The sequence below is a fragment of the Juglans regia genome, chromosome 16, assembly GCF_001411555.2.
Source record: "Juglans regia cultivar Chandler chromosome 16, Walnut 2.0, whole genome shotgun sequence".
NCBI classification, from domain to species: Eukaryota; Viridiplantae; Streptophyta; class Magnoliopsida; order Fagales; family Juglandaceae; genus Juglans; species Juglans regia.
In genome coordinates this window covers 26,019,432-26,030,212 of record NC_049916.1, presented here as the reverse complement: position 1 = coordinate 26,030,212, position 10,781 = coordinate 26,019,432, and the positions used below count along the sequence as shown (strand labels likewise).

Sequence of the window (10,781 nt, the reverse complement as noted above, 5' to 3'; positions counted from 1 at the left end):
ATTGTGCTCAATATGTTGCGAATCACTAAATTGCTATGGAAATTGGAGGGGGGGCGAACGGTTGGAGGTCCACCCCCGCACCCCCATCAACTGACGGGGGCAGAGCTCGGGGGAAAAATCCTTACCCCTGCCCATGCGAGGGCGGAGGGTAGGGTAGGGGTACTATCCACCCTGTAGGGCTTACCTCACAACTCAATTTAGCATCAATCTCTATAATTTTATCGATACAAAATTATTGGTAAGTTTTAAGGGTAAAAGTTTGTATATTCTTTTTTTTTTTTAAATAGTCAAATTTGAAATACAGGCGATATTCAATTCTTTTTAATGGTTTTTTTTTTAAAGAATTGTAAGAAACTTACATATTATAAAATTGTTTATAGTATTTATCTTTTATTAAAAAAATACACATTTAATAAATTATTTCTAATAATAATATTTAAAGAAAAAGAATATGGACAATAATAAATTCTTTTTAATTGTAATTTAAACAAAAAATACACAAGACTTACACACTATAAAATGGTATATAACATTACTTATTTTATTTAAAAAAATATGCATTTATTAAATTATTCTTAATAATAATACTTAACAAAATAAAACTCTAGAGAATTGATAGGTCCGACCATCTCACTAGGGCCACGGCCAGCCCCATACGAGATGTGTTTTTTTGAGTTTACATTTTTTTTTTTTTTTTTTGATGAAAAAATTACAATATTTAAAGTAGGTTAATAGTAGATCATCATTAAAATTAAATATTTAAGGTGAAACACAAAAAACAAAACTTCTTTACATAATAATTCGTACGAGATCCAGTTGAAGTGCCCACACCTCAGTACAAGCCCATAAAGAGGTTAGGCTTGGTACAACTTCTTTGTTTTTGGGCCACCATTGGGCTATAAGCCGCAGGGTTCAACCACTGGAATCAAGAAAAAGGAGGCATTGAACACGCGCGCGTACACGACATTTGCTGCCACGAAGCAGCACTTAAAAGTTAAAAGTTAAAACAAGGCCGGTCAATAAATCCGACAACCAAAAACAGAATACGTTTGATAATAGAAAAATCCTAAAGCACTATACTTTTTAAAAATATTTTAATAATATAATTATTTCTAATTATTTTTACATATTTTTAAATATTTTTTAATTTAAATATAATGTCTAAATATATCAAGTAAAAATCAAAATTAAAATAAGTATTTTGAAAAAATTATTTTAATACAAATTATTAAAAAAATTTGTAAAATAGTGATTGTTTTTTGGTTTCTCTTTTTAAAATTTATATATTTAAAATTTCTACCGATTATAACAAGGGCAGAGTTACTCTGCCACTCCATCTTTATTGCTGGACAGTACGGTTTAATTATTTTTTTAATATATTTAAATATTTTTAAAAAATAAAAAATTATATTAATATATTTAAAATTATTTTTTTAATTATTAAATAATAATAAAAAGTCAAACAGTCCCTTTAGGATGAAACTGAGAGGTAAAATAGTGTTTTACTTGTAACAAATAGGGAGGATGGGAGATTGCATAGTTATTATGACTGATTTAAATTGGGTTTGAAAAGGACAGATGCGACTATGATTTAACTACCAAGTGATTATCAAAAAAAAAAAAACTACCAAGTGAAGTAGAAATCAACGCCACTGTACACTACTAAGGAAAAACAACTCTGTCTTTTTTTGTTCTTTTCTTTTTATTTATTTATTATTTTATTTTAGTTGTGTTATTGTCTTTGACAGATTGTAAACATGTCTTATTCATGTCATGTCAATCCCTTTTTTTTTATTTACTTTATAAGATATATTCTAATTTTATATTGAAATGGCGTGAACGAGGATAGTATTATTGTCTTTATTTTATAATCCAAGAAATATTTTTTTTTATCTCTACATCAATGTTTTGAATACCGTATCGGATGTCGTACCGATCAAGGCACTGAAACGAAATATTTCGATACCGGTACCGTTTTGGAATAGCATTTTAGAATAATCGATATATAAATAAATTATATTCTAAAATAATAGTCTATATATAAATAAATTATATATAAATACATATATATAAAAATTATAAATAGTCTAATCTGAATTAGGGGTTAAAAAATAAGTTTGTAGTTTGAAAAAATGAAAAAAAAAAAAAAACCCAGACCGAAATTTAGTCCAGTATGGCCAGTACCGGCCGATACGATCGGTATTTTAGTCGGTACGGAACAGATATAGTACCTGTATCGGCCAGACGGTCGAAACGAAAAATTTCGACCGTACCGATCGGTACGGTACGAAATTTAAAACACTGCTCTACCTGCATAGATAGGACAATCTCATTAAATACTTTTCTTTTATATACATTTCAACAAGGTTAGATTATTCGATCACAATTCAATTCAATTCAATATAATTAATTAGTTGCGCATTTGATATTTAATTAATTACGTATTTAGACATGGGTAATAATTTCAACAAACCTCAAATATATAAACTTCGCTTAGGCTCATTATTAATAGAAAATTTATATTTATCATCTTCAACAACACATCACACTTCATTTTTTTAATTAAATATATAGTATATAGATGATGAATAGAATAACTAAATTGGTTTTGGAAGAATAAAATCAAAAATAATTTTAAAAATTTTAAAATAAATATAATATATAGTGTGTATGGATGATGAATAACAAAACCAGTAAACCATTTTATTACGATGGAATTTAATATTTTACAAAGAACTTAAGACTATGTTTGGATGTTAAACTAAATTGAGTTCTTTATGAATAGTATTGAGTTAAGATAATAGAATGAGTTTTGTGGAGTCCAATTAATATGAATTTAGATGTGTTTGGATATTAATATGAGTTTAAATGTATTTATAGAAATTGAAAAAGGTTGTAGATTTTACGTATAAATAATTGTTGAGATAAAAAATTTTATGAATCTCATGCATAACAAGATTTTGAATTAAGATAAATTTAATGATTTAAAAATAAAATATTTAAATATTAAAAAATATTTAAATATGAATCGAACTCAATTTGACGACGAATTAACCAAACGCAACCAAGTCGGGTTATTATACTTAAAAAATTTTATGTAACGATAGTATGATGAGAGATTATAAATATAAATGGTTTGGTGTACTAGATCGCGTATTAATATTAATATAATTTTTTTATTAAAAAAAATAAAATAAAATAATTTTACAAGATGAATAAAATTTAATGTCTCACGAAAATCATTTTTATTTATAATTTGTATCGTTTTATTTAATAAATATTTTACATGTCAGTACCATTTGGTGAGCAAACTTATTTGTTAGAAGATTTTTCTTTAAAAATATAAAGTTTTCTGAATTAGGACCGTACATGTAACACGTGTTTGGCTGTTGTGCAGAGGAGATAATCAATGCACGATACGGACGCAAGAAAGTCTCCTGCCGAAATTCTAATTGTATTAAGAAAAATGATATTAGCGATAGTGTTACATTTAAAACAAAATTAAATAAACACAAATTTTATATAAAAAAATTAATTTTTAATAATAAACATTTACCTTTTTTTCAAAATTATTACTAACGCTTGAAAATATCTATTTATTATTTATAATATATTTTTTAAACATTCTTTTAATATTCTTAATTATTAAAAAATTAAAAAAATATATAATTTTATTAATATTCACTTCTTTTAACTTCTCTAACCATCATTTTGCTTAGGTTAATACCCCAAAGCACAAATTATCAAATTCTTACTTTTTACGGTCAGTGGGACTGAATTTGAGATTACTGAAAAGCCTGAAATAGTTGCAGCTTTTCTTATCCCGACGCAACTGTTCATTTTAGCTGCAGCTTTTATTAATGTCTCTTTTTTCTTTCTAAAACCGAGGATTAGCCGTACTGAAATAGAAAAATGATTTCTATAACTTTAAATAAATAAATTCTATATAAATATTTATTAAAAAATAAATCTCACTTAAAAAAAAAACTTATTTTTATTAATAAAATCTATTTTTTATAAAAAATTTATATGAAATTTATTTATTTAAAATTTCTACGAATCATTTTTTACTGAAATATTACCTCACGGGTAAATGTTAATTTTACAGGTATTCTCAATAACTTAAAAATAAATATATATTATTAATTTTTTATAAATACTATAATATTTAATAAAGAAATTCACATATTAAATATAAGTTTTTGTTTTTTTAAGACAGATTTAGAATGAGATAAGAATTTTTTATTTTATTTTAAAATTTAAAATATTATATTTTAATATTATTATTATTTTAAAATTAAAAAAATATTAAATTTAAAAAATTTAAAAAATTTATTATATTTTATATAAAAATTTTAAAAAAATATAATAATAAAATAAAATAAAATAAAAATTTTATATTTTATCTCACCCAAACCAAGATATGAAATATAAACTTATTTGAAGATAATCTTGATCTTTGATACATTCATTCAGTCAAGTGGTCTATTTTTGACGTAGGCCAAAGTGGGGCCGGGGTGTTTCAGACAGACAGTGACACCATCGTTTTGGAATGTGACGTAATTTTAATTAATTTTGTTAGGTGGATGACAAACATCTCTCAACTCATCTCAACTCATCATTACAACTTTTTCAAATCCCAACACAAAATATAATAAACAATTCAACTTTTTCAAATATTAAAATAGTAATAATATTAAAAAATAATATTCTAATAATATTTTATCATCTCAACTCAACTCAACTCAACTTACTTCAACATCTAAACGCAACCTTTAAGATAGAAAGAGTCTTTCCAAGAGAGAGAGAGATGGAAGGAAAAGTTATAGGAATAAATAAATAAAACTCAAAAAAAAAATGGGATGGGAGAGGTCACCATCAATAATCCCTTTATATATGGAGAACCAAACAAAGAGGCTATGATGTTGGAACAGTAATTCCCACTGTGACCACTGCCTTGCAGGCACTACAGTGAAATTAGTATACCAATCATACCCTAAATGACATATTCACCCATCAACTATATCTCCAACTACATTTTATGGCCCCTCTCCTAAATTGAGTAGCTTGGCCTTGCAGATTGCTTATTTCTATTTAATGCTATTTTAAGGCTTCGAAATCACATGATGCTTATGTGTTATAATTTAATTTAAAAAATAAACTTAAAATTTTTAAATCAAATATATTATTTAAATTATGTGTTTTATATATCAACTTGAGAATATGATAATTCTCTTAATTATTGTGAAAGGTTATATTATTGGATCATAAATGATATATCTCCCATTGGGGGCTCTGCTCTCAATTTTTTATTTTTTTATTTAATGATTAAAGATGTAATTTTTAATAATATTATGATTTTTTTTTATGTTTTTAAAATGTTAAAAAATACATATATGAAAAACAAAATCATAAGATTAGCGATCCGCTGGGAGCGATTGCTGTAGCGCCACTCATTATTGGATTAGCGTATTTTTAAAGAAAATTTATTCTCATAAATTACTATTCACTATCTGACACCTTACATCTTATGAAAAAAAAAATATATAAGTGTGAAGTGTAGGAATGAATAGTGACTGATGTATAACTTTCTTATTTTTAAATATATATCAAAGAGATAAAGATGTGGGTTTGTGGTTTTTAGAATTAATTATATGAGATGATTATCTGCTCAAATTAAATTATTTTCTAGGGAAATAAGAAAGTGGGTCCATGTGGAACTTCATGGCTGATTAGTATTTTGATTATATTTTTGTTGGATTGAATTAAAAGAAAAGTGGAATTGATATGGACAAGCTTTCCGAAAGTTTACAAATTGGCCTCCCTAATGATGATAGGACTAAGTCTCTTTTGGGGACAAATAATTATAATTGGACGAAAATCTAATTTTTCCAAATCAACAGTTAAAGGCATCCACAAGTCATTATGCTAAGAATATTATTTAGCACAAATTCAATTGACAAAGACACCATCTAAGTTTTATAATACACGCACTAATAAGGGCATCGATGGACGTGGCGATTTCAAACCCACAAGTCTTTCCATTGTTTTTTCAAGAAAAAGCTCTAAATCATGTAGACTTTTAGGGCTACAATATCAACATTTAGATATCGGAATTTATAAATTTTGATGAACAATTTGTATAGTCCAAGTGTATGGATATATATGTGACATGTACTACTACTAGTTCATCAATAGATATCTGGTTTTGGGATGTTTTGATTGCATGGTGCATTATTTGCTTGGTAGTGAAGTAGGTTTATAATAATGATTGTTTGACTAATGTATCGGTGTTTGTGGGTTAACATGACATTATATAAAGTACGTAAAAAAGAAAAAAATAATTGAATTGAAATTGACCAATAATAACAGATGCTAAACAAGGTTTCACTTATAATAAAATGTAGAATTTATTTATATGAATATATTAAGGTTTATAAATCATCAATAAATATGTCTGTCGTTATTAGTATTATTGTTAGTTCCAAAATATGAATATTTATAATTTTTTTACAATTTACTTCACGTATAAGCAATCAATATAAGCATGTCACTTCATTAAAAATGAATCTATATTTTATAAAAGAGTAATGTTACATATAGTTATAAAGTGTGTAAGCATCGTACAATCATTTTGAAAAATAGTAAGATCTACTATTAAAAAATTAATTTTCTTTTTATGTAGATCTTGTAATTATTTATTTTTTTCAAAATTATTTCACGACGCTTGCACACTCATAATTGCAACTATAATTTCTTTTTATAAAATTATCCTTTGATTTAATATAGCTGTTGTGTAATCTCATGACATATTTCGTCTCAATTGCCAAGTTTGCTAAAATGATCTCCAAGCAAGGTCAATAGGGTCATCTCAAAACCCATAGGCTTACACTAAATGAAAAGCAGGGGTTTGCCCAAGTTGACTACAGCCAGAAAAAGAAGGGAAAATTTAGCAAAAAAGAAAAGAAAAGAAAAGAAAAGAAAATTCAGAAAATCAAAAGAGAAACAACAAAAACAGTGTGGGGTTGGGTTGGGATGAGCTGTCCTACTGCATTAGATGCTTTATTATCTGATGCATGCATACCTGCGCTGTCTCGCTGCTTGCTGCCCTGGACTCATCTATTTACCCACTGCTCTCCAAAACACAGACACCACCAATCCTTTCTCTACCTAATAACGTCCTTATCTCGAGCTATTTTGTTTTCTGTTTTTTTGTTTTTCTTTTTTCTTTTGTTGATCTGCTGGTCTACAGTAATACTACTGACCACAATCTGTAGAAAAACTAGCATTGTTGTTGGTGGTGTTCTAAGTAAGCCACCATGCGTATGGATTAGGGTTTTCATGACAACGTACAGCAGTGAGCAGATCATGAACAAAGAAGAAAGTCCCATCTTCTGTATTGATTTCCGAATCGAAAAAACTGTTGCTCGGCTCCACTGCACGAAAGAGGGTGAGATCCAGGGATGAAAGAGAGGGTTGAGTGGTAAACTATTCTACTTATCATATTCCACTGAAATACGACATTGACCCCCATTTTAGAACTTAGACCCATTTGGTCAAAGATAGTGAAGGACAATTAAGAGAGTTGGGTGCCAATTTCGGAATTCCGGGATTATTCATGGAAGTGGTTTTCTGTAGTCTAGTTACCGCTTGCTTGTAAGATTTAATTGTGATTAATTATTTAATTTATTTTAATTTAAATTTAATATTTAAATATTAAATTATTTAATTTATTTTAACTTAACATTTCTTTATATGTAAGATATATATATTTTTTTAATTTTATATATTTTTATACTTAAAATTTATAATCTTTTTCAATAACTCATAATTTTTTTAATTTTTATAAATAGTAATAAACTCATTCGAATATATCTAAATTCAATCATTTTAAATAGATACTACATAATTCATTCTAAAGTCATTCTATCTATTTAATTCAATATTATTTATAAATAACTAACTCAAAACTAGCTAACATCCAAAATCCTAAACGAAACTACTACTGTGTTTTTACCGAGGGTGTAGTTTTGTTTAAAAGTAACAAAATGGCGAATTTTAACGTTCCTTTTACGAGACCCCACGAGTGGGCTTCTGTCTTCTGCTACCTTTTCCTCTCCGAGGTCCCCCATCTACCCGTCCCTCCATCTGAGCTAAACCTCTCTCTCTCACACACACTCTCTCTCTCTCTACACAGTTCAGGGAAAAACAAGAGTCAATAACGAACCAAGAAAGAACCCCCACAAACTCTGTCTTAGCAAGGCCAGGCCCAAACCCTGCAAAACTGAAGACCCTCTCTCTCTCTCTCTCTCTATAACATAAGTGGGATGAGTCAGAGAAGCAAAGATATGGGGTTGATCAATCACCTTTGAACCCAGTAGTAGTAAAAGAAGACCCCTCAAACCCCACCCCCACCCCCACCAAATGGAACTAACAGATTTGCAAAGCAACAAGCAAAGCAACACTACCACCACTCGCCACCATCAGCAACACCAACACCAACACCATCATCATCATCATCCACAACAGAACCAGTCCTCTAATTCCCACCTTGTGGCCCCTTTTGATGGCAGATCGGGAGGACCCTTCATGGGCTCCATCTCCATCCAAGCTGGCCTCTCCACCCACGGTGGTTCATCCACTTCCTCGTCTTCCTCTTCTTTGTCCTCCTCCTCCACCTCTTCCTCGCCCTCCTCCTCCACTGCCCCTCCTCACCTCGTCGACGCCTCGCTTGCCATCGCTACCAGATCCGACTCCCAACCCTCCACCCGATCCGCACCCCTCCTCGACTCCATAAAGAAGAGCCCAAACCAACAGAATCAACAACTGTCAATCGTACCCACTACAACGACAACAACAGCTACCGCAACGACCACCCCAGTAAAGCGATCCACCAAGGACCGGCACACCAAAGTCGACGGCCGAGGCCGCCGCATCCGAATGCCGGCCACGTGCGCCGCCAGGGTCTTCCAATTGACGAGAGAATTAGGCCACAAGTCCGACGGCGAGACCATCGAGTGGCTGCTACAGCAGGCCGAACCAGCAATCATCGATGCCACCGGGACTGGTACCATCCCAGCCAATTTTTCCACCCTCAACGTCTCGCTTCGCAGCAGTGGTTCCACGCTCTCGGCCCCGCCTTCAAAATCTGCTTCTCATTCCTTTCACGGCCATTTGGCTCTAGCTCACCATTCTTACCTTGAAGAAGGATTCGGTCATCCGGCTTTTTTAGGTTTTCATCAGCAGCAGCAGCAACATCTTATGACAGCAGATCAAATAGCAGAAGCGCTTCCTAGTGGCGGAGGCGGCGGTAGTGGCGGTGGTGTCGAGAGCGGAGGTGGCGGAGATTCCACAGAGAATTATATGAGAAAGCGCTTCAGAGAAGATCTATTCAAAGAAGATGTTCATAATCAACCGCAAGGTAGTGAAAGTGGAGGTGGTGGAGACGGCAATTCACCTTCAGGGAATAAGCATTTCAAGAGTGGCTTACAATTACCGAAAGCGCAAGTACAGGATCAGGCAGGATCTTCTGGGCTGCTTAGGCCTTCCAATATCCTGCCTGCCACTGCCATGTGGGCAGTGGCACCAGCACCCAGCAGCGGTGCAGGCAGCACATTCTGGATGCTGCCCGTGACCGCTGGTGCCGGTGGTCCATCCGTCACCACTACCACCACTTCTGGGGCTGGTCCTTCAGAATCACATATGTGGACTTTTCCCACGGCGCCAACCGCGAGCGGGAACACATTGCAAGCACCACTGCATTTCATGCCGAGGTTCAATCTTCCGGGCAGTCTTGAATTCCAAGGAAGTAGAGCCAATCCTCTACAACTGGGTTCCATGTTAATGCAGCAGCAGCAGCAACAGCAGCCGCCCTCTCAGCATCTTGGGCTAGGAGTGTCGGAGTCCAATCTGGGGATGTTGGCCGCTCTTAATGCAGCTTATTCTAGGGGCAGTTTGAATATGAATTCTGGCCATCAAAATCACCCATTAGAGCATCATCAACACCAGCCTCAAGCTACCGATAGTGGAGATGAAGGCCCCAGTAGTTCTCAGTGACAGTCACAATATACGAGTACTTGATCAGTTGCTCTAATAATATATATATATATATATTGTGTATAGAACAGCTTGATTTGTTTCCTTTTTCTTCCGTGCTATGGGGTCAGGAGCTAGAGATTGTTGGCTTTGTTTTGCAGAGTTGGAAGCTTAAATTGTGATGAGTCGAGTTCTTCAAAATTCAAACTATCATCGTCTGAGGAGAGTGGCTCCTAGTTCTCATTCTAGCGTTCTTTGAGTTTTAAGCTTCTTCTTTTAATTTTTTTTTTACTGGTTTTGGGATTTGTCTAGATTGATGTGGAGTGCGAGATGTAATTTGTTAGTTAATTTGGTCCAAAGGGACTAAAAGGAACAGGCAGGCAGAGTGATCAGATTGTATAGGAGGATATTAATTTGTTCGTGTTCAGTATTGTTATTTGCTTGCTTTGTGTGAGAAAATGAAAAAGAAAACAGGAAGAATGGAAAACAACCGAAGGGTAAAATTCAGATCTTTTGGGTTAATATAGTATGTTTGACCATTCTTGCTTCTTTTTACTTTTTTCAGGAACATTGTATAAAGCATCTTCTTTCATTCTCGTTGCTTTCAAAACACACAGACAAATATGAGCAATAATATTTTTAAGTTCTTTTTCAATCTTTCGAGATGAAGAGGAGCATTATAAATTGCCAGATAAATAAACCTCAGCGCCTGTAGTTTTTATAGAAATGAAAAAAGATCGAGCAGA

The 10,781-nt window shown here is 32.1% G+C and overlaps 1 protein-coding gene across 1 annotated transcript; it reads left to right on the top strand.

Moving 5' to 3' along the window:
• The first annotated feature begins 8,106 nt into the window (after positions 1-8,106).
• LOC109002313 (transcription factor TCP8-like) lies at positions 8,107-10,542 on the top strand. The gene has a single exon (XM_035686407.1). It carries the CDS (start codon positions 8,425-8,427, stop codon positions 10,054-10,056), a length of 1,632 nt encoding a protein of 543 aa, XP_035542300.1. The 5' UTR covers positions 8,107-8,424; the 3' UTR covers positions 10,057-10,542.
• Positions 10,543-10,781: the final 239 nt, after the last annotated feature.